Source organism: Varanus komodoensis, unplaced genomic scaffold (genome assembly GCF_004798865.1).
Source record: "Varanus komodoensis strain SLA01 unplaced genomic scaffold, ASM479886v1 scaffold102, whole genome shotgun sequence".
Classification (NCBI taxonomy): domain Eukaryota; kingdom Metazoa; phylum Chordata; class Lepidosauria; order Squamata; family Varanidae; genus Varanus; species Varanus komodoensis.
The window spans coordinates 270607-293702 of NW_025335279.1; the positions used below are offsets into that span (position 1 = coordinate 270607).

Consider the following 23096-nt stretch of genomic DNA (forward strand, 5'->3'; position numbering starts at 1 on the left):
ACCACAGCGATTAACGGTTTCCATCCAGAGATTTTGGCGGTAAAAGTGCAGGGCACCTACATGAACCTGGCACAAAACCAGGAACTCACACAACAAGAGAGTCCCTGAACATGGGGAAAGGACACAGGGAGACAGGAGAATTTGTGTTCCTCTTGTTTTTTCAAGAGCTGAGGAGGACCATCTGCTCCAGAGAGTGCAAACCTCCCTGCTTAGGAAACTGGAGCGCCCAGAGCACAACGGCGGCGCGTTGGGGGTTAACACGAGTGCGCGCGCCGGCGCCTAGACGGGCCCGGAAGTGTTCGTTGTTGCGTGTTTCCTGTTCCTGTCCTTCCTTCTTGGTCTGGAGGAAACAGCGGCGGCAGCAGTCCTCGAAGCCTTTTGGGATTGCCTAAACTTGGGCATTTGTGGGTGGGGTGCACATTTCCAGCATCTCTCTGCAGCTGGCAAGGGGTGGGCTGCGTGCGCCGCTGGTGGGCGGGTGCGTGGGTGGTGGAAGGCCGGGAGGGGAGGCGAGGCAGAGGAGGGGGAGCCCGTCGCCCCAAAGAGACAAGGATCCCCCCCATTCCCACCGAGGATCTCCCATCCAGATCAGCGTGAGGGGTTAGCGTTGCTGAACCCAGCAGAAGCTGCAGTTGCATCCAAACCAAGAGCAAATGCCAAAAGGTAAGCATTGTCGCGCGCGGAGGAAAGATACAATGCTGGGAACAAAGGAAGGACCTCAGAATACAGCGCGTGGCATTTGCTTTGACAGATGTGTGGTGGCAGGCAGTGGTTTGAAAGGGAGTTGTCCCATGCCTTGCTAGATCCTTTCTCCCCAGCTCCCAACCCTTTCTCCCACTATCAAAATCACTGCCCTCCGAGCCCGAAACTCTTAGAAGAGGAGGTGAATAAGCAGAAGTGCGTGTCATTCCTTGACAGCACTGTGCAACCTTTTGCTGAAAGCTGCCCCTCTGTTTCACTTGCTGCTCTTGCTTTTCTGTCCCTCCACCACGTGCAAGCCAGTAATATTTTGCTGTTACTTCCCCCTGCCAAGAGGATTTAAGGCAGCCCCACCTCACATAAGGTTACCATGTCCCTTTCAGCTTCCTCTCACAGACCTCTGTTCTTGAATTCACACATTCTCTAAAAATGCCCCTTTTCTGGTGTCTTTCATCCCTCATTCTCCTTGTTGCTTTTGAAACTGTTCTGATTTACAACTCAGAGTGCAGGAAAAGAGAATTCCCATGCTTTCACTCCAATTAAAATGTGTAGCACTTCTCTGGCTGGATCTGGTGCGGTGGCCAAGAGGGCGAACGCCACCCTTGGTTGCATAGCCAGAAGTGTGGATTCTAGATCAAGAGAGATATTGCTACCACTCTATACAACTCTGGTGCATCCACAACTGGAGTATTATGCTCAGTTTGGGCCCCTCATTACAGAAAGGATATAGCCAGGTTAGAGTCAGTGCAGCGTAGGGCCGCAAGGTTGGTGGCCGGTTTGCAGGGGATGGGGTATGAGGCGAGACTGGGGGAACTGGGTCTCTTCAGCCTGGAAAGGAGGAGACTCAGAGGGGATCTGTTGGCGACATACAGGTATGTGAGGGATGTCACACGGAGGTGGGTAGAGACCTGTTCTCCCCTGCAGAGGAAGGCAGGACGCGTGCCAACGGAGCAAAGCTCAGAGAACCCAGGTTCCATTTGGATGCCAGGAAGCACTTCCTGACAGTTAGGATCCTGAGGGTGTGGAATGGGCTCCCACAAGGGGTCGTTGAAGCTCCATCAGTGCAGGTGTTCAAGGATAGGCTGGATGTCCACATGATGGGCATGTCATGAGCGGAGCCGGCTGGTGCCGGAGGTCAGACTAGATGGCCCGGGAGGCCCCTTCTGACTCGCTCTGTTTTTATGTTACTTGGTATCCTTGGGCATCCACCAGGATCCTGGTGTCCTGGGAGGCACTGCTAATGATTGCTTTGATTCTCCTTAATTATTCTTATTGAGCAGTACCACAGTGCAACCAACGACCCCAGGAGGTTGTGGGCTCTCCCACACTAGATGCATTCAGTATGTAACTGGACAGCCATCTGAGAGGGATGGTTTAACTGGGAGTCCTGTGCTGAGCAGGAGGTTGGATCTTCTGGCCCCTTTCAAGTATAATATTCTATAATTGTTTTCTAGTCCAGCACTGTGCAGCGCCAGGTGGCTAGATTTCAGTGCATTTTTAATTTCTCATAATGCTTCCAACCTAACATTGCAGGAAATTAAGATGACAGTTGGCACCATCATTCCAGTAGCCCCCCTCAGCCCCTCCACCTGGGTCTGCTTGAAGTACTGCTGCTGCAGCCTGATTAGCTCCCCACAAGCTCCCTGACTGGGGGGGGGGGGCAATGGGGGAGGCTTAGCCCTGGACACCTTCCAGCTTAAGAGCCATCCCTGCCCCCAAATGCACTTTGAATCTCAACCAAGATGCCTTGAGGATGTTTGTTACAATGCTAGAACCTTTTGCTCATGCAGAATAGGCATCCATCTTTTCCTCCCATTCTTTAAAATGTTTGCATTAGGACCCCGTGCGTTGCGGTAGTTTGGAGCCATTCTGTCTCCCTCATCATACTCTATCTCAGGTTGTGTGAATAAGAGGGAGACTAATACAGGAAAACCAGAACAGCATGAGAAGCGACTTCTTTCTGCAGCACAAGTCATTTGTGCAAGTCACCACTGCAGGATGTGCTGCTACCTGCTAGCTTAGCCTTGTTCAGGCATTGGTCCTCATGCAATTCAGATTGCCTGTTCAAATGGGCAGCCTACGGAGGCTGGGCAAACTTCCCTCCTTCAGACCTTCCTGTAACATGCAGGCGGTTTCAAGGAGAGACTGGAACAGCACGTAGCTCCACTGTGTCTCGCCACACAATCTGTATGACATGGAAATGAAGGCCTGAGTACAGCTTTAGATTGGCCTTCCCTAGCCTTCTTTCTTCTGGGTGTGTTCCAGACTACCACTTCCAGCATGCTAAGCCAGCATGCTGGTTGGAGGGGATGGGAATGGTAGTTTCAATACATCTGGAGGGTGCTAGTTTGGGGAAGGCTGCATTAGATGGCTTTGGAAGCTGATTAGGTCTATTTGGAGACAAGAGGAAGTTTGTCAGCAGTTATGCAAGGTAGCTAAATGGCTGCTCCGAATACCTGTTGCTATTGGGGCAAAGAAGAGGAAGGGCCATTCATGCCCTGCATGTGAATGTCTCAGGAGTATTTGGATGACCAGAAACAGGATGCTGGGAGGGGCGAACAATTTCTCTGGACAATCCCATGAATTGCAGCGTTAAAGGGGCAGGGGAATACTTTTGTTTATCCATTTGCTTTGTAACATGCACAGTTTTAGGAAGTTCTCTCAATTGTGTTACCCCTTGGTTATAATTTGTGCCAGACTGAAAAATGCCATAACATTTGCATTTTTGCAAAGAAGTTGCTGCGAACAACAGGGTGAGTTTAGGTCCAGCTTAGGAGCTTCCAGAAAATGGGATGCAGTGTTCCTTGATATGGTCCAGTGAGGCAAAATTTTCTTTCCTACTTCCTGTTATCCAGTTAGTCATCTGAATGGAGGCACAGAATCTCATCATGTTCATTCCGTCCCCACAAAAGCAGAGCTATGCAGACACGACCTGACAGATTCCCACTTCATGGTACCACATTGTGTGGCTCAAATACCGTTCCTCACAATGCATCATATTTTAGGTAGGGAGGACTAAATCCACCCCCACCCATAATGTGTGGTGATCCAGTGCCCCCCGTGACGCTTAATATGGGCAGAAGAGCTGAATTCTCTCACTGTGTTGTCATATGACAGCAATGTGGAGCCAAACCCCCTCCCCACTGGGATGCAACATAATGTGGGGGATAAGACCTTGTTCTCTACTCTGTGACACACCATGCCCCCCCCCCACTGAGCTTCACACACCACAGAATGGGTGGATGGAAGTTGGCAACCCACCAACACCCAGGGGTTGCCTTGGAGTGGTCATGGGAGATACTGCAGCATCACTTCCTGCATCCGCAGCGCCTGCTTTCCCTTAGGGACCACCCAGCTCTTGGTTACAGGCTGATGGGTTTACTCATCGGTGCGTGAGCCTTGCTCAGCGCTGCAAGGGAGGACTCGAGTGATTCAGCAGTGGCAGACCGGGCTGTGCAGGCAACCGGCCTTGCGCTGGATTGTCCCGAGGCAGCCTGTGGATGGATTCGGCTGCCAGCCACTGAGCGCTTAGTGCGTTTATGGTGCACCATTTGTGTGAACTGTGCTGGGAGAGAATTCCTGGTGTGATTTAAAACAGGATCGCCTACTGTGGACAAGGCTGTCCTCCCTTTGCAAAGCGAAGTTCACAGCTTTGGCATGTTCCTGGAGCCATCTTTGTTGCTAGGTGACTGAGTGCAGGTGGGGTCAGGGATGCACATGCATAGACATTTATTCAATCTGTGTTAATGTTTCCTGAGTTAGTGAAGGGCAGTCCTGTGATGGTGACACGGAAAGGTTCTCCACAGTTGCAGGACTTTGTTTTGTCTACGCATATGTAGGATCCCACCTTTACTCTTACATCCATTTGTTATGTGTTGTACTTTAGTACAATATATTGTGGGAAAGATGACAGGCAAATAAAGTGGCCGTGACTTGGAGGGCCACTTTCCCATCACAAACCCTCCTCCAACAGTCCCAAGTTGTTTAGGGCTTTATACAGCAATGATAAAACCTTGAGCATGGCTTGATAGCAAGTGGGCTACTCCATGGCATTCTTTCTGCGTAGGTGTGGTTTGTGCATGGCCAGATGTCGCCACTTTCTAAAGAGTAAGCAATGAAGTAGCCAAGTTTGCTGCTGACACTAAACTTTTTAGGGTGGTTAAAACCAAAAGGGATTGTGAGGAGCTCCAAAAGAATCTCTTCAGGCTAGGAGAATGGGCATCAAAATGGCAAATGCAGTTCAGTGTAAGCACATTTAAAAGTAGTGCATCTTGGGGCAAAAATTCCCAACCTCAAGCCTATGCTGAAGGAATCTGAACTAGCAGTGACTGAGCAATAAAGGGATTTTGGGGTTTTGATGGGCCTCTCGATGCAAGATTGACTCAGTGTGCTGTGAAGAAGGCAAACTCCATGTTAGGCGTAATTGGGAAAGAAATTGAAAAAGAAGAGCAACTAAAATGATGGGGAGTTTGAGCAGCTCCTCTGTGAGGAACTGGGATTTTTTAGGCTTTAGGGAAAGGGTGAGTAAGGGAAGACATGATAGACATGATGTGTGCTGTGGGGAATGTGGAGAAGGACACTTGTGTGCTGTGCAGAAGGAGGCATATTTCTCCCTTCCCCATAATACTAGAACCAGGGGCTCATCCCCTGAAGCTGATTGGTGGGAGAGTCGGAACAGATCAAAGGAAGGACTTTTTCACAAAGTGCATACTTAAAGTATGGAATTCACTGCCACAGGAAGTAGTGATGGCCACCGAACCGGACAGCTTCAAAGGGAGATTGGACAAATTCAAAGGAGGCTGTCGATGGCTATGTGCTGCCTCCTTCACCAGGAGTGGCATGCCTGTGTATACCAGTTGCTGGGGAGTTTGGGCAGGTGGGGTTCTTGCACCCCTCCTGCTTGAGGGACCCTGTGGGCAGCTGGTTTGCCACCATGTGCATGGAGTGCTGGACCAAGTAGGCCCTTGCTCTGGTCCAGCCTGCTTTTCTTATGATCTTAATGTCAGAGCAGCCCAGCTTTCCCCAAACTAGGTGGCTGCTAGATGTCTTGGACTGCAGTCTTTGCTCACCTTTACTGGCTGGGGAGTAATAAACACTTCAGGGAGTTTATTTGAGTTTTTATATGCTGTCCCAATACTAAACGTCTCTGGACGGCTTACAAAAGGGAGTTACAATACAACCTATCTAGAGGGGAAAGCTGGAATAGACTGTAGTTGTGCAGGTGGGCCTATGGTCTTACCCAGCAGTTTCCTGTGTTTTTGTGCATGCTGTGGAACATTTGGTGTGCTGTGTGGTTTGTTCTTTCTGTGTCGATCTCCTGTGTCTCTGTTGTCCAACTGACATTGGCAGATCCCTCTTTGGATGCCTCGTTTGAGTATTGAAAAGTCAGGATATCATTATATTAACAGCCCAGTCCTAGGCATATCTACTCAGAAGTAAGCACCATTTTCTGCAATGGAACTTACTCACAGGCAAGTGTGTATAGGATTGCCATCAAAATCAGTGAATTACAAACTCCTGGCACACAGCAGAAAGGGACGTTCCCTGCTGCAGTTCTGGCTCCTCTGCTGATGGAGTCGGCTTGAGCAAATCTCCAGATCGCAAGGCAGCGGTGGAGTGCTGAAGTCCAGCTGCTCCTGGGACCCAGCAGAGGGAGAGGGCTTCCCACAGGTGTCTGGTTGGCCACTGTGGGAATTTGGGCATCTCAGCAGGGCTGAGGCTCTTAATTTTCCTATGTGTTGGCCACAATTGGACCTTTGGTGATGTTTTCCTTCACATCTCTAGTTGAGTTGCAGCTCCAGGCTCTAAATAGGCCTCCCTGGAGGCTTCACTGTGATGAAGGCAAAACTGCAGGAGTGGACAGTTAGTGGTCCTCCCTGAAGTGTTTGACTGCAACTCATGTCATCCCTGCGCTGGGTCGGGCTGCTGGTTGTTGCAATCCAACAAGATCTGGAGGGCCACAACTTGCTTGCCCCGCTGCACTGCTTTTTTGCACGAGTCTTCTAGTGTACTCTGGTGCCTGTACTGTGTACAGTTCAGTAAAATGTTGTGGATGTGACGCGCTCTCCTGTGTACCTACCCAGACATAAACATCTGCATCAGATACCTGCTTGTTACCCTGCCAATATACTCAGACCCACCGGTGGGCAGTAGAGATGGAGTCTTCTCAGTGGTGACCCCCCCCCCCTTTGTGGAATTTCCTCCCAAGAGTTAGATTTGCCTGTCTCTATCAGATCTGGCTTTTTAAATGGGCTTCAAAGACCTACTTGTTCCAAATTGCTTTTTGCTTAGGTGTTTTTAGTTAAGAACTGCTTTTTGACCATGCAATACTATTTTACTGCTGTTCTTAAACTGCATTTCAAATGGTTTTATGGTTTGGCTGGAATTTTGATATTGTCCTGCTTTGAATCCTGGCATTTCATTGATAGTATGTGTTTAAAGGCCTTTATTTATTTATTTTGTGGGAAATAGTTTAAAGTTTGTCCTGAAAGGCAACCTAGACATTGCTAAAGTAAATGCAAATATATTATAATAAAAGAAGGGATTTGTGTATCTTACTATCATAGCACCAAAACTATGGAACCCACACCCCTAAAAGGTGGCATGTATCCCAAGAAGATTAGATGGTAGTCTCCCCTAGCCAGTGCATAACTTGATAGTTTATAGAATTTGAACCCAGGAGAGATTAATAAACAAAAGGATACATCGCATGCCATTTCCCTTCAGCTGTGGGAGTCAGGCTCCCCTCAGGGACAAGCAACTTGGGCAGCTGTGCACGTTTGCTTGAAGGCATCACTGTACCACACTACAGCAGGGCTGTTGAATGTCATTCCTGTGGGCCAGATTTGGCCTGCTTGAGGTCCCAGCTTGGCCCTCGGGGCTCCCCAGATAGCCATGCCTCCATCCCTTCCCCCAGCCTCCAATGGTTGCCTTGCTTTTGTATATTTTCCCCCATTTTCTGATGTTGAAATGCCTCTCCCAAGGCTTAGTAACTGGCAGTAAGAGCATTATGTGAACACAGGCTAGCATTCGTGGAATTTGGGCCCTGTTCGTTCACCTTTGTCACCTCTCCATTTGCCTTCAGGGAGGCTTGCCACTGGAATGTAATCCCCTGAAATTGTCTCTGAAATTGAATCTGGCACTACAGCTGGAAGATGTTTGAAACCCCTGACTGAAGGGCTATTCCAATCCATCCAACACTTGGTCTATTTGCTGGAGAAAAAGGACAATCAAATAAATATGCACTCTCTTGTTTTGTATTCCCCAGGCGTAAAAGGACTAGGAAGCTTCTCCAGTTCCCACTTCTTACCTCAAGGACCCCTGCGTGGAGAATGCCCCGTCTGTCTCAGCATACTGGCAGCCTGCCCTCACACCCTCCGATGCTCTCCTCACAGCTGCTGTAGGAAGTGTCAGGAGACTGAAGCTGAGAGAACGTGAGAAGAGCCATTTTGAGAAGTCAGCAGGGGTAGGCGGGCCAAGGCTGCACCCCACCCTGTGCCCCCAGAAGTGGCCGGCCGGCCAAACCCTCCCCATTCTGCTCCCCCTGTGTACCTTGTTTTCCACTTCTTTGGGGACGGCGCCATCACCCTTGCAGGACGAGATCTGGCCCAAGGGCCTTACGTGGGAAGTCTAACTCAAGACGGAGACCTCTCTTAGGGTGGACAACATGGCAGCGGGGAGAGGGGAAACAGCTGCCCTTCAGCTCCAGTTCCAGGGTGCTTCAGAGCCAGGGGTGCAACCAGCCTTGAAAATGGAGGAACAAGAGCCTGCTGCCCAAGAGATCAGGGGAGGTGGAGTCCCATGTTTCCTCCCAGTTGGGTCCATGCGAGAGTTTCTGGCTGGGGAAGCTCCACAGCAGGTGAAACAGGAGCCAGATGAGGGTTTGCAGCCGCCACCGTCGCACTGGGAGACCCCAAGGCAGGAGTTCTCAAAGGGGGTGCAGTATCCCCAGTCAGGGTGGCGAAACCCAGCGCTGCACAAACCCCTGCAGTGGGACACAGGTTCCTTCCAGGCCTCCTATGACACCCCAGCCAGTGCTGGCCAGTGGCCTTCCGGAGGAGGCTGGGTGACTCAGGCTTTACCAAGCCTCAACAGAGACGTGCAGCCTGTCTACAGTGGCCCGGACCAGAGGGAGCGACGGAACTACCGGAACGTGAAGGAAGAGGCCCTGAATGAGGACACCCTCAGCTTGGAGGTCCGGCGCCAGCGTTTCCGGCACCACCGCTACCGGGAGGCTGAGGGGCCCCGGGAGATCTGCCGGCAGCTGCAGGAGCTCTGCCACCAGTGGCTGAAGCCGGAGCGGCACACTAAGGAGCGGATTCTGGAGCTGCTGATCCTGGAGCAGTTCCTGACCATCCTGCCCCAGGAAGTTCAGAACTGGGTCCGGGAACATAGTCCAGAGACCTGCGCCCAGGCAGTGACCTTGTCAGAAGATTTCCTGATGAGGCAGAGGGAGGCTCAAAGAAAAGAGCAGCAGGTAGACAAGAGACCTAATTCTGGTTAGCAATTGCATACAAATGTGGGGGTAGGGTAAGGAACTCAGAGGCATGTTAGCAGACTGAGGGGCAAAGTTCTGTGCTGCCCAGGCCTCCCCACTCTGGGGCTGCCCCCATCCCAGGCGAACAGGAGGGCTGCCCCAGAGCAGGAAGGAGTGGGCACGTATGGGACAGATTCTTCTCTCAGCCATGGCAGAGCTGTCTTGGGAAGCTGGCAGGCATGGCTTCCCTAGGCAGGGCAGGCACAGTGTGTCCGTCTCTAACAGCTATGTAGTTTTCCTGGAAGCTTTGCTGCACCATTGTGAACCAATTTCCAGCTGGTTCTGATTCTAGCATAAAATAATGCCAAAAACATGAATAAGTGGGTGAAAATACTGAGGAGAAAACAACATCTTGTAGCTTGGCAGTGGGCATGAAACGTCTTGTAGCTTGGCAGTGGGAAACCTATGGCTCTTCAAATATTTTCATGGGGGGATACCCATCCTCCTTGACCATTGACCCTGCTGGCTGGGGCTGATGGAAGTTTATGTCCAACCATGTTTGGTGGCCTGCCACTTCCCCAACTCCCTTATAGCTGGCTTTTAGCTCCCTGATTTAAGAGGGGCCTGTTTGAGGCAGGATTTCTAAGCCGGTTGCTATGGCGATGGACAAGCCTATGAGGTCAGGCCTTCCCTGCAAGAGGAGGCGCCTGGCCGAATTTCCCAGCATCCATTGCGGCTCCTTGGCAAACAGCTCAATTTGGAAAGGGTTAAGGGACAATCTCTTCCTTGGACCTCTGAAACCCCAGAAAGCTTGTTGAGCACCTGTTTTGGGGTTGGGAAAAACAGGGAGCTGCTACCAGGCCATGTAGACCAGGGTGGGCTGCCTTGTTTCGGCCTGATGGCTGGTTCCCCCTGTGTGATTGCCCAGGTGCCATTCCCACATTCACCCACACAGTTTTCTGTCTGAGAAAGCTCCCTGTTCTGAATGCACCCAGAGAGGGCTGATCTTTTTTGAGCATTTAAGCCATGTACACATATAATAAATGAATATACCACATATAAAGGCATATAAGGTGAAGTCAATATTTTTGGCTGTTTTTCTGGTGTTTGACATGTGTCAGGTGTTTCAGACAAACCCCTCAGTTGTTGCTTCACTATTTTTGGTTTTAAGAGTTGTCTTATATGCCAGTATATACAGTAAAAACATATGGAACAAGTGACCAGGAAGTTCATTTCAGAGAGATATCTGTATATATCCATGTATAAGGTGACTCAGTATTCTGAGGTCAGTATTCTGGATTGTTTCTATATGTTGGGTGTTTAAGATAACTCCCAATTTTTGCTTTGCTATTTTCACTTCTAACAGTCATTTTATACGCAGCTATTTTCTCTGCGACCTGCTTTTGAGCACCCCAAAAGCATCTTGCTGACCCCTGCTGGGAACAGGTCACTGGGCTGGATCCCACAGGGCTCATCATTTTACTGAGGCCAGTCTGGTTGTGAGTAGATGAAGACCTAGCACAGAATGCTGCGTTCCCCATGCCTTCCCTGGATTGACCTCCCCGTTACTCTTTCCAGGTGATCTGGACCTTTGATGAGGTGGTGGTGAACCCACCCATGGCCCAGCAGGTGCCGTATCCTGCCATGACACAGCAGGTGCATTACCCTTCCATGGCCCTGCCTGTGCAGTATCCGCCCATGGCCTCACCTGCACAGTATCCTGCCGTTGGACAGCAGGCCCCCAATCCCATCGCATCAGTCAGAGCACCACTGGATGCTGGAAGGACACTCCTTTGCCGGGAGCCTGTGCCAGAGAGTGGCCGGAGTCTCAGACCATATGGTAAGAATCCTCTGCGGTTCCCCATTTGGATTGCTTGAACAGGCTGGGGGAGCCGAAAGCCCTCTTTTTGGGCTCTGAGCACCTGAACAGTCTAGGTGGGGAGGGGGTGTCAGGCTGTGCACCTTGGTCCCCCCCCCCCAATTTTTTCATTTTTTTTATTGTGCAATACCAAATAAAAACAAAACCCAAAGCACATCTTTCAAGCAAAAAGGAACAAAACTGAAGCATTTTGCTTTTCAAACAAAAGGATCTGTATCCCTGAGTGCATGTATATTATATATCTTTATGACAACCTACTAAGTTATTAAAAAAGAATTATGTCCAGACTTCAGAAAAGGCACTCCAAATTTCCATATATGTAGCCATTGGTGAATCCTGTCTAAAGGCCACTCTCGTGAAAAGGCAGAATCACATTACGTCCCCCAGCCATTCTGCTGCTGCAGAGAGCCATTGATCTTTCCAGTGCCGCAGTGCACCCCTGCGGTGCAGTCCAAATGGCAAGGTCTGAACAGGGGTTTCACTCACACGGTATATGGCGGGGGACCCTCTGGGCAAGACTGGAACTGAGGGAATGGGACCACGACAGAGTTAATGGTGGGGGGCACAGCACGTGTGGGCCCTTGCCCCTCCTGCTCCCTGTTCAGGCGAAGCTTGCCAGGCGTAAGCTGGTCTGCACTGATCCCAGTTGAGCCAGTGTGGTGCAGTGGTTAAGAGCATGGGACTGGGACTCAGAAGATCTGGGTTCTAGTCCCCGCTCAGCCATGGAGCCAACTGGGTGACTCTGGGCCAGTCACAGACTCTCAGCCCACCCTACCTCACAGGGTTGTTGTTGTGGGGATAAGATGGAGGAGGAGAGATGATGTAAGCTGCCTTGAGCCCTTTGTAGGAAAAATGCAGGATATAAATCGCAATATAAATAAATCATGTCAAGGTCCCGTAAGTCCGGGTTCGGGGTTCCAGATACGGCTAGGCCTGCTGGCCACTTAGTGACTGGAGATGCATTTATTTAAAGCCAGAAATTTCTTGCAGACATGAGCAGAAGGAAATCTCCATGCTTCCCTCGTCAGCTCCCAGAAGCCCCTGGTAGCATGGCCAGTGGTCAGGAATGCTGGGAATTTTTTATCCAAGCTGTCTGGAGATCTATTTTCTGCCTGTCTCCTCTGTAACAGGTAGAATGTTGGACTAAGGAAAAAGGCCCCACTTCTGTCCCCGATTTTCAAGCCTCCCCCAGTTTCTTAGTCTTTTCTCAAACATAGAAGTGGGATGGGGGCATTTTGGTGACATGGTAAATGGAGACCTTGGGGGCCCTGGTGATGTTCCTCTTGAAGCTGCTCCCCTTTTTTTTTAACCCACGGTTCTTCTTGGAATAAAATTATGTGATGAAGCTCCCTTTAGAATGAACTGTGATTGGAGAAATGGGGACTCCACGAAATTGGCAGGAGCAGCATCAGATTTTGCCCCCCTCGCTCCACATATGCCCCCTGCCAAGAGGCGTGTCACATGATCCAGGGGCCCTGGAGTGCCCTTTATGCCAAATGCATTCACTGCTGTGGGGAGATGTGCTCATGAATCCAGCCCAGTTTCCACTGTGTGGAAATGGGATTTTGTGTCATGGATACAGGCAATTGTGGGTGCAGAGGGAAGAGTTGGACAGGGGATGTGTGCAGGGAAATGGCTCCTAAATAAAAGCAAGCATTTTCTCCTCATCTGTTTGCTATGCACAAGCGTGAAGGAGCAAATGAGCGGAGATTCTGTTTTTAATTGACGGTGAAAAATGGTCTGCTCCTCCTGCCCCCTCACGAAAAATTATGGGGAAAGGGAAGAGGGTGGGGAGAGAAGAGGGGGAGGCAGCGGTGCTGCTTCCTCCTGCCCTCCCACTTCTTGTGGGGTGACACCAATAGGATCAGCACCCCTGCTCCCCTCCTCTGAAAGGCGGCTCCTGAAAGCAAGCGCAGCCTCCTCTTCCCAGCTGACTGACTTTACCTTCAGTGATGCTTACTCTAGGAAAGGTGATTTACTTCTGAGGAGACGGGGAACTTCTGGGAGCAGGGAATTCACGTTTACTCTCCAGGTCATGCTGGCAAGTCAAAGAGAAAAAAGGGAAGCCTGGAAGGGGGTGAAAGAGCGGAAAAGCAGCTGAAGGGTAACGGCGCTTCTCTGAGTTGCTGCTGTCCTGTTCAAGCCTGATAGGACTCTTGCTTTTCCAGGGCCAACCTATTCACCAGCCCAGTGAAGCCCCCCCCCCCGCCCCATGGAATAGTCCTGCCAGTTTAGTACACCCTCGAGTATGCACTTGGGAAATAGCAAGATATTAACAAGCCTTGATAGAACTGGTTTGCAGAAATCAGGGATATGATGGTAGAAATAGCCCAAGGAAGGTGGTTTGGAGTGAGCACATGACGCACCAGTGAGTCAAACACTGCAGTGCTGGAAAAACACCAAGTATCGATCCTCCCTGCGCCTGTCTGAGCTAGCTCAGCCTTAGCTGCGTATTTTCTGTGCCTGCGATTGCCGTGTGCAGGAATAGAGTTTCCAGCCAGGTGCGGCATTCTGAGAGTCTCCTTTTCTCTCTTTTAAAACAAGTAAATCATGGCAAGTTTCTGTCCCTTAACACTTGAAAGGTTATGGCCCAGTAAAATCTTAAGAAAACTGGACAGAGCAACAGCCAGTGGTGTAGTGCATGGAATGTTGCACCAAGGAAACACGGGTTCAGGCCCCGCTGGGATTCAACAGACAGCCCCTGTACATGCCACTGGCTTTCAGCTTAACCTGCCTCACAACTCCATGCACATGACGGCACTGAGCCCTCAAGGGAGGGTAGAATACAAGTGGATATACCTGGGCAACGTCATTAGGATGTGCTGAGACGATTCGTCCCATACTGGCTAAATGGGCCTGGTGTGAAGCCGCAGGTAACCTATTCTGAATTGTGATCCTATATTGCTTTGTCAAGTCACACCAGGCTCCTTGCAGTCCAGCACTGCTTTTTCAGATGCTTCTCGATCCAGGGAACCTTCAGTTCGCAGCCTGCATATGAATTTGCTCTTCTTAGGATTGGAGGAGGCCACTTTGGGTATGCCATGACCTACGTCTTGCGTGTTAGTTTTACATGCAAGGTGCTGAGCACTGGCTTCTGCATCTTGAATCGTATCCTTTGTCTGAATCTTGTCTTTGTCATAAAGCAAGATTATTTTTAAGGCATTAGGTTCTGATTATTATTCTGCCTCTTCTTGCGAAGAACCCAAGGCAGCTTACAAGGTTCTCTTCCTCCTCCATTTTACCCTCACAGCCATGATCTGTGAAGTAGATAGACTACGCTGAGAGTCTAAAATGTATAACAGGGTCAGTTGCAGGGCTGAGTCAGGTCTAGAGTTCGGATTTGCCGAGTCCCACTCAGCATTCTCGCCACTACTCTGCACTGGTTCTGAAACACCACGTCAGAGAAGTTTGGATCCCAGAAAGAGGGATTTAATCTCTTTAAAATTTTATTTGGATTGACTAACAGAAGAGGAAACTTATCTTAAAGGGAAATATTTCAGTGTCTGCCTTCTTCAGCTGCTCCAATATGAACCAAAGGGACATTTAGCTAAGGGGGCAGTTCCCGCACAGAGAAGGTGGAATATTTCAGAGGATGGCATTTGCTGCAGATACATGCTGTCAGGTGCTATCTTCCAGGTTAGTGCCATGGGCAATGTGATAATTGATTCCTTTGATGGAGGAATAGCAAAAGAAGATGCAGCAGAGGGTACTTATATATAACTATTGTAGAATGGATTGAAAATTATATTAAAAATCTTTAAGGAGTTGGCAGGCATTTGTCATATCATGGAACTGAACAAACCTATATGAAAACAGACAGAATGTGCTGAATATTTATTAGGTATTAGGTACTTGGAATCGGAAATCCTTTCCAGTCATCCAGAAACCAACCGGTACATTGGATTCTGCCTCCTTGTCAATCCTGGTGTGCCTATTGGCCCCAGGCCCAAGTGAAGTTTCTGACCCAACACTTGTGCGGATCTCTTTCTCTCCCATTCAGCTCCCCTTCCTCCAGATTCCTCCCAGCAGCAGATCATAGAATCATGGACTACTAGAGTTGGAAGGGGCCAGAAGGCCATTGGGCCCAACCCTCTGCTCAGTGCAGGACTCCCTAGTTGACCAGTCCCAGTCAGGTCTCGGCAGCTACAGGGCCAGGGTATTTATGGGACCTGGCTCTCACCCTTTCCATATATCACCCCCCCCACCCCCTTGCAGGACCGATCCAGGAGTTCCGGAGGCCCCTCACAAACGCAGAGCGGATGCGGAACCGGAGGATGCGGAACCGGAAGCAGCGCCTGGAGACCAGCATGCAGCTGGTTGAGTCAGCATCGCGGGCTCCCTCCATGCTCTTGGACGCCATGCGGGGGCTGCACCGGCAGGACCTGAAGGCCTTCGACCGGGCCCGGCAGGAGGAAAGGCAGCACCGGAAACAGGAGAGGCGCCAGGACCGGGCTTCAGCTCAGCTGATGGTCAATGCCATTGAACGCTCCCACAGTGACCTGGGGGAGTTCCTGGGGAAGCAAACTGCCACCATGGCAGCCATCGCAGCAGTATTCACCGGCCAGCGGTCCCCCCAGCAAGGTGCCTGCCCTGGCTACGGCTCTTACCAGGGGTACAGCAACCCGCCCTGGGGGCCCCCGGAGCCCGGAACGCCCCTGCCGCCCAGTCACGTGCCTGGAATGCCCTCTGAGCCAATGAGCAGTCCCGTCATTCCATGCCCGGTGCCTCCTTTGCCCCCCACCGGTGGCCTGTGTGATCCCGTCCCTGAACCTACAGACGGACCAAGAGAAGACGCCGCTGCTGACGCCCCCATGCCTTCCACCTCAGATGCTGCATCCCACGCTTTCGACACGCGGCCAAACAGGGGAACAAAACGAAAGACGTGGGAATGATGAGTGCTGACTTTCCCTCCACCCTGTTGTAGTTTTCACACACGTTGTGGCAGAACATTTCCCAAGGGGCGAGTTTGCCAGGATTCCCTCCCCGCCACCGAGCCACCTGTCTATGCAAAAAGGTGTATGCAACATCCCACACCAACAGCTTGTGACCCCCGTGTGGCTCAGAGCTCGTATAGCCACAGTGGATAAGGAGGTGAATGCTGATCTGGGATGGATTGTTGCATAGCTTTAACAAGTCATCTCAGCCCACCTGTAAAATGGGGATTGCCAGCCTACCTCACAAGGTGGTTGTCAGGGTACTTTGGTCATGCAGGGCACCAATTAAGCTGCTTCTACTTTCCAAGCAATCGGGGAGGGGGGAGGAGGTGGTGGGCACAAGTTGTTCCCATGAAGCTGTGTCAGATCTGAAGCTTCACATAAGGTTCTGTTGATGCTACTGTTTCTCAGTTACTTTTTATTTATTTTATATTTATTAATAAACTGTGTATTAAGTCAGCTGACAGAAATTGGAAGTGCAGTGTTGCAACAGTATGCAATAAAATGACAGAATCAGTAATGTGAAAAGACAAAATAAAACTAGCTGCCAACCTGAAACTTAAAAAAACAGAGCAGCGCAGAAGAGCAAAACCTTGTACAATCTTTCTTGAGTCTGTCTTTGGAGCCGGCCCATAAGGAGCATGGCTGTTCTACACACGTTGCAGAAAGGGGCAAGGAGGGAGGAAATGGAGGCTGAGCATGGGTTACCCTTTCATTCCAAACTCCAAAACTGAATAATAATTATAAGATGAGCAATGCAGCCATCTTAGAAGTCTTCCAGGGTACCCAGGTGTCCCAGAGGTCCGGCCGTCCTCCTTTGGGCTGTCAGGGAGAGATGGAACGCCAGAGGGGGGCTGAGCAGTACATGCAGAGGAGGAACCTGGGTTGTACCACTTCAGTCCATTGGGGGGGAACTATCACCATTTTTAAAGCCCTCCCCCCCCCCAAAAAAAACCCTCCCTTGCACAAAGAAAACTAGCATGTCAGGGAGAAAATACTTAGTTTGTTAACAACCCCAGCAAAATTAGGCTTGCTTGCTTACATATATTCTGGTTTATACCCTGCATTTCCATGCTGGCTGTGGCGGAGTGGCGCCCCCTATCCCTGAAATGCAAGGCGCTTAACAGGCCAAGTTAAATAAAAAGTTGTTTTCGGTCGAGCGGTGTGGAAGGAGGCGGCTGCAGTTAGAGCCTACCGTGCCACCGTCGCTGCGTGCCTGATCTGGCTGTGGAGTAAGCAAGCTAACGTGGCAACCGGTCCATGGCACGGTCCGTCCCTGCACGCACTTTCCTGCATGGGCCAGGCGAGCAGGGCTGGCTCCCCGTGGCCAGGTAGGTTCTCTCTACTGGGCGGGCGGGCGGGCGGTCGGTCAGGCATGGACTGAAGTGGGACAGTCCAGGAGCGCCGCGTTGCCATGATGGCGCCTGTGCTCTTGAACCAGCCCCGAATCTGAGGTGGGCCTTGCTCGTTCCCAGGGGTCTCTTGGCAAGAAGAGCGCTGCCAGCTCTTTGCAGAGTCCTCCTCCTGTGCCTTTGATAGCAGCACGACGTCCAGCCATTGAGAGTGCGGATCTGCGTGCTGCGAAAGGCAGATGGGGCTGACGCTTGGGCATCGCCCCTGCGTGTCGCGGGAGGTATTTTGCTGGTGCAGAACGTGCCACTTCATAGGCGAGAACCCGTTTTTCTTTTGCTTTTTCCTCGTTGGTTGACAAGCCTAGATTCAAGCAGAGCTTGATATTCAAAAATCGGGGTGGGGGGTACTTGCTGCGCTCCAGATATTCAAAGACAGAGCCCATAACACCTGACCATTGGCTGTGTTGGCTGGGGCTGATGGGAATAGGAGTCCCTCACCTCCAGCCTAAATGAAACTGGTGTTCTTGCTGAAATGCAATCCTTCCTTGCCTGCTTTTAAACATCTGCTTTTAAAATCTTAAAAAACAAAAAAGTTATTAAAGGTTGGTATTTGAAAGTCGGTATTCTGGAGCCTCCTGGAACACATTCAGTTTTTAATTGTTTTAATAAGTACTATTTTTAAATGAACTCTATATTTCTGCAAAAGAAAATGTATTTATTTGTAAATGTCTTTGAATTTTTAAGTGTCAGAAAAGAAAAAGGACTTGTGGGGCTAGAGGGAAGTCCTACTCGATGGGACGGGATGAAGATTTTATGGGGAGGTTGTAATGTTGGTCCGTTTTTGCTTGTGCTCAGGGGTGTTGCTAGGCACTTAAAGATTTGGGACTCAGGTCTGCACCTGCCACAAATGTGCTCATGCTAATTTATATTTGTTTATGCAAATTTAGAAATGCTTCCTAGGTTTTATTTAAATTTCATAGGAGACGTACTCAGCCAGCTACTGTCTTTTCTAGATCATCTCAACTTCCCAAACTGGCAGGGAAAGTTTAATTCTAGGCTTTATTGCCATGCAAGGGAGGTTTGTGGGGTGGTCTTTGCAGCTTGTGGGAGTAATTCCCCCTCCCTTTCTCCAGCCGCAGCCCCTTAAACCTTACCCTGTGCAGCAATTAAGCTGAGGAAGTTTTTCTTTTGCAACACGCAGGGTTCTGCAGAATCGATTTGGGGCCTAGTGCCCGATGTGGCTTTCATCTCTTCAGTGTCAAAGGGTGGGCAGAACTGGTCTCTCTGTCTCTCTGGGAGGTGCTGCAGTTTGGGCCCCAAGGGAGAATCAAACAGACAGGCTGTGAGGAGAAGGTGGAGAGATTGTTTACCGGCGGCTGCCCCACGGTTCCCAGCCGCTCAGTGCCAGAGAGGACTGCTTGGGTGTATTGTCTACTGGGGGCCACACTCAGACTTTGTTTTCCCTGAGGTGGTTTGGGCTGTACCACTTCCAGATGGAATGTTCCTCCATAAATAAGGATTCCTTGCATGTAGAAAGCTAGCAAGTTGAGAAGAGCTCCAGCCTAACATACTTTTCCTGACTGTTTTCTGAGTGGGAATCTCAAGTCTATTTTTCCCCTTTAGGGAAGCTCTCTGGGTGATAGGCTTGCCACCTCAATGAGAACCAAGGGCTAAAGCATACTCTGTGTTGACTGTATGGAGTGCAGAGTATCCTAACCTTTTCTCTTATTTTCATCTTAGTGTAAGCATATGGGACATCTTCCACTGCATGCTCATATGAAGGGGGGGGGCTTTATTAGTGCAAATTGGGGTTCTCTTTCTTTAGCCCATGTGCAAGGGCTGAGGAAAGGAGGGGGGACCTAAATTTAACCCCTTACCTGTGTGTTGGCTGTCCAGATCCGGACTGAGGGCAACATGGTCAACGTGCTGCGCACTAAAAAGGGAATGGTTTGTTCCTCAGCCTCTCTTCTAGCAGGACAGTGGATGAAGCCTAACAGGCCAGGAAGGAAATGAACGAGCATTTACTAAACGAGCATGCCTAGGACATTTCCATCAGAGCCTCTGCAATAGATCATGTCCCATAATCCTCTGCAATGCCCAGGGATTCTGTGCCGGACACTTGGGGTTGCCTCGGTTGACCCTTCTGTGCCGAAGCCATTCACTGCAAATGTTTGAAGATCAGCATCTTGGCATGTTCTCTTTTCTTACGTCTATGTGATCTAGGGAAAAGCAGCTCACAGAATGGCTTTATATCAATACCAAAACCCTTCCAATCCAATAGTTTCTTAATCTGGACAGTTTGGTCATTTCCCACACCTACCCAGTTAGGAAGTGGGGGAAATCAGTCTTGCAGTGTGGGAGGTTTTAACAGGTTTTTCTCATGGATGAGTTTTTCGAGTTTTGAAAGTATTCAATAAAGTTTGTAATTTTTTGTTGGTGTGGTTTTGCTTCCTCCCTGCATTGTTCCTATAGAGGTGTGTCAACAGCAGGTTTCTACAAGGATCTATAGCTGAACAAAAGCTTTTTCACTTATTCATAACTGATCTAGAATTAGTGAACAATGAAGTGGCAACATTGGCTGATGACACCAAATTATTTTGGATGGTGAAATGAGAAAAGGAACTTGGCAAACTGGGAGAACAACCATCAAAATGGCAAATACGGTTGAGCGTAAGCAAGTGTCACATGATCCATGTTGAATCAATCAATCAATATCAATCAATCCCCAATATTAGATATAAGCTGGGATCTAAATTAGTGATGACTGACCAAGAAAGAGATCTTGGGATTGCGGTAGAGAGCTCAGTGAAGAGATCAGCATAAAATAGAGGAGGATAACCTTGTAAGTTGCCTTGGGCTTGCAAGAGGAAGAAAAGTAGGATATAAATGCAATTAAACAACTACCATCATCCAATGTGTGCTGTGAAAAATGCAATGCATAGTTAGGTGGGAAATGGTAAATAACATTGAGATCCTACACCCCTTATACAAATCTATGGTGTGACTTTACTTAGGAGACTCTGTACAGTTGGTTGCCACACCTAAAAGGGATATTGTAGAGTTAGAAAAAGTGAAGAAAAGAACAACATAAATGATAAGGCTGTTAAGATGCATTTGGTTGGATAAAATGCAAGGCTGATTCAGTCTAGAATCCTGTCCTAACGATGGCCAAGTAGGTACTTTCAGGCAACAAATGTTGCAGACATCTCTAGTTTCTTGCCTCCCATCTCAGGAACATATTGAAAGACAAGCAATACCTCTGAGCATGCAGGTGTCATTTACCTGGGACGGGCAGCAGCCATTGATCAATGGACCCAATTACAGAGTGCTTCTGATCAGAAATCAGCTTCTGAAATCCAGAAATCCACCCCACTACCCCATTTTCCATGTCCCTCCACACAAGAGCCGTACAACGTTCTTTAGGTCCTGAACCTGCACTTTCGATGTTTCGGGGATGGATGGGTGTCCCCTTTAGGGTTTGCCTTTCCTAAGCACCTTCTTGCATCTGTCTCAGACCATTGCATGCAATTCAGGATGTCTGATTCCCAAGTCTAACATGTTTTGTTTCCCGTACGCTTGCCATGGGCACCATGACACCAAAGCACGATCTACTTCCAGTGCTTCCCACTTCATAGAATCATAGTAGATGTGGAAGGGTCCAATCCCCTGCTGGTGCAGGTCACCAGTTCACACCATCCCACTCAGATGGCTGTCCAGTTTCCCCTGGGATGTCTGTGGTTTGGGAGAGCCCCCCCCCCACCCCTCTAGGCAGTATTGCTCCACTGCTGTATTGCTCTGACAGTGAGGAAACTTCCTGATCCTGATATGTGTAGCCTGAATCAGGGATGTTGCATCTCAAGCTTATCAATTCTGCACTCTGCTATCAGCAAGAGATCTTGATCTTCCTCTGTGTAACAGCCTTTGAGTTATTTGAGAGAGGATTTGATAGAGTGATATCAAATCCCCCTCACTCTTCTCTTCTCAAGGCTGAACATACCCAGTTCTCTGAGTCTGCCCTGTTTCCAAACCCTGGGTCATTTTTCTCTGGACCCTTTCTAAATTTTTTTGCATCTTTTTTCCCTTCTAAACATGTTTGTTAAATACATGGTGGGGACAGAAGGGTTGATGGAGAGTCAGTGTTGTGTTGTGCTTAAGAGCGTGGGTTTGGGACTCATGTGATGTGGGTTTTAATCCCCACTCAGCCTTGGAGCCAACTGGGCCAGTCACAGACTCTCAGCCCAGCCTACCTCACAGGGTTGTTCTTGTGGGGATAGGCTGGAGAGCAGGAGAGGAGAATGATGAATGCCACTTTTAGTTAGTTTTTTTTTAAGGAAAAGGTGGGATATAAATCAAATAAATAAATAAGCAAGTGGAAAGCCTAACACACTTGGAACTCACTGTGTGGTTTTCTGCATCCTGGCCTTCTGCATGAGAAGATCCTGGATTGGGCCTTAAATCCCTTACAACTGAGTCAGAGACAATGTCAATACTGACCAGGAATACAGGAGAATAAAATGGCAGAATGGACTGTATCAAGTCAGACCACAGGCAGAAAGAGTATTACTTTTGAATGTCTTGCTGCACAACCTTTAAAAATAATTCTACAGGAAAGAAAAAGCCTTGTTTTACAGGGAAAGAAGTTCTGAACAACCTGATATGATGCTTGCAGGGAGTGTATCTATTTATTTTTACAAGAATGAGCATTTACCAACAGCCTCAACTACTAGAATTCACTCTACCACCTCATTCTGCCCCCCCCCCCCCACAGATTGCAGGCCTTAGCCAATTCCTACCTTTCCCTGGCGCCCCCCCCCCCCCAAAAAAAAAAAAAAAAAGGTCTCACTTCTCAAGTCATCACAGGTAGCCATCCCAGCAGGCTGGGCTGGGCTGAGATGCACAGACCATTCCCCCAGTCCTGCTGAAAAACGTACATATTTTTCTCCTCTGCCTTTCCCATCACTTTGCCCTTGTGTGCTGTGACTGTTTCAATTGTATGCCTGCAAGCAAGAACTGTCTTGTTGCATTGATTACATGGGTGCCGCTCTGAGAGCTTTTTCAGTGGAGGAAGAGCATTAAAATACTTAAATAAATCTCAGGCAGGGAATGTCACAGACACGGCATTGTTCCATTTGTATATTTTTAATTCCTTAAAAGTAAGTAACGGGAAAAGGGAAGTGAAAACTTAAAAAAAAAAAAACAGCAGCAGCAGAAAAACCAATCAAGTTACAAATAGAAAAGGGGAAAATCACATTATCCAATGAACAGCTTTCAGAAATCTTTCAGAAATCAATAAAAAAGCAATGAACGATGTCACTTGGATTCGGGGGTAGGTATGCTGTAGTCCCATTCCTCAGGGGTAGGCAATTTACTGCATTTCAGATGTTTTGAACTACAACTCCCATAATCCTTGAGTAGCTGGAGCCTATAGGAGCTGTAGTTCAAAATGTTTAGTGGGCAGCAAGCTCCCTACCCCAGCATTTTTCTGGAATAAGCGCCAGCAGAACTAATGAAACATGTCTGAGGAGACGTGTACAACATCCTACCGTCAGTTCAGTTCCATCAAAACTCAGTCGGGCTTAAGTCATTTGGGATTAATTTAAGTCACAGTGATTTCAACAGGACCTAAACCAACACTTTTGTCTGAGGTTGAGTCCAGTTTCACCCTGTGCACCTTATTAGAAATTCAATAAAATTATGTATTCCTTTAAAGGCAATACATGACCTTTTCATGGCTGTCGGCTGTTTTTTCCCAACTG

The 23096-nt window shown here is 49.1% G+C and overlaps 2 protein-coding genes across 2 annotated transcripts in view; both read left to right on the forward strand.

The window, feature by feature from the left end:
* LOC123017816 overlaps positions 1–23096 on the forward strand; it is a 213904-nt gene that overhangs the window by 90596 nt on the left and 100212 nt on the right. The window lies entirely within an intron of this gene.
* On the forward strand, positions 363–16579 carry LOC123017794. Its single transcript, XM_044419375.1, has 4 exons — positions 363–663; positions 7967–9175; positions 10754–11015; positions 15270–16579. The coding sequence occupies exons 2-4, from the start codon at positions 8366–8368 to the stop codon at positions 15944–15946; spliced, it is 1749 nt and encodes a 582-aa protein (XP_044275310.1). The 5' UTR covers positions 363–663; positions 7967–8365; the 3' UTR covers positions 15947–16579.

Bases quoted from the DNA above. Each gene is read 5' to 3' on its own strand.
- LOC123017794 (XM_044419375.1), top strand. From the start codon at position 8,366: ATGGCAGCGGGGAGAGGGGAAACAGCTGCCCTTCAGCTCCAGTTCCAG. The intron at 9,176-10,753 runs GTAGACAAGAGA...TACTCTTTCCAG, and splicing joins CTCAAAGAAAAGAGCAGCAG to GTGATCTGGACCTTTGATGA. The intron at 11,016-15,269 runs GTAAGAATCCTC...ACCCCCTTGCAG, and splicing joins CCGGAGTCTCAGACCATATG to GACCGATCCAGGAGTTCCGG.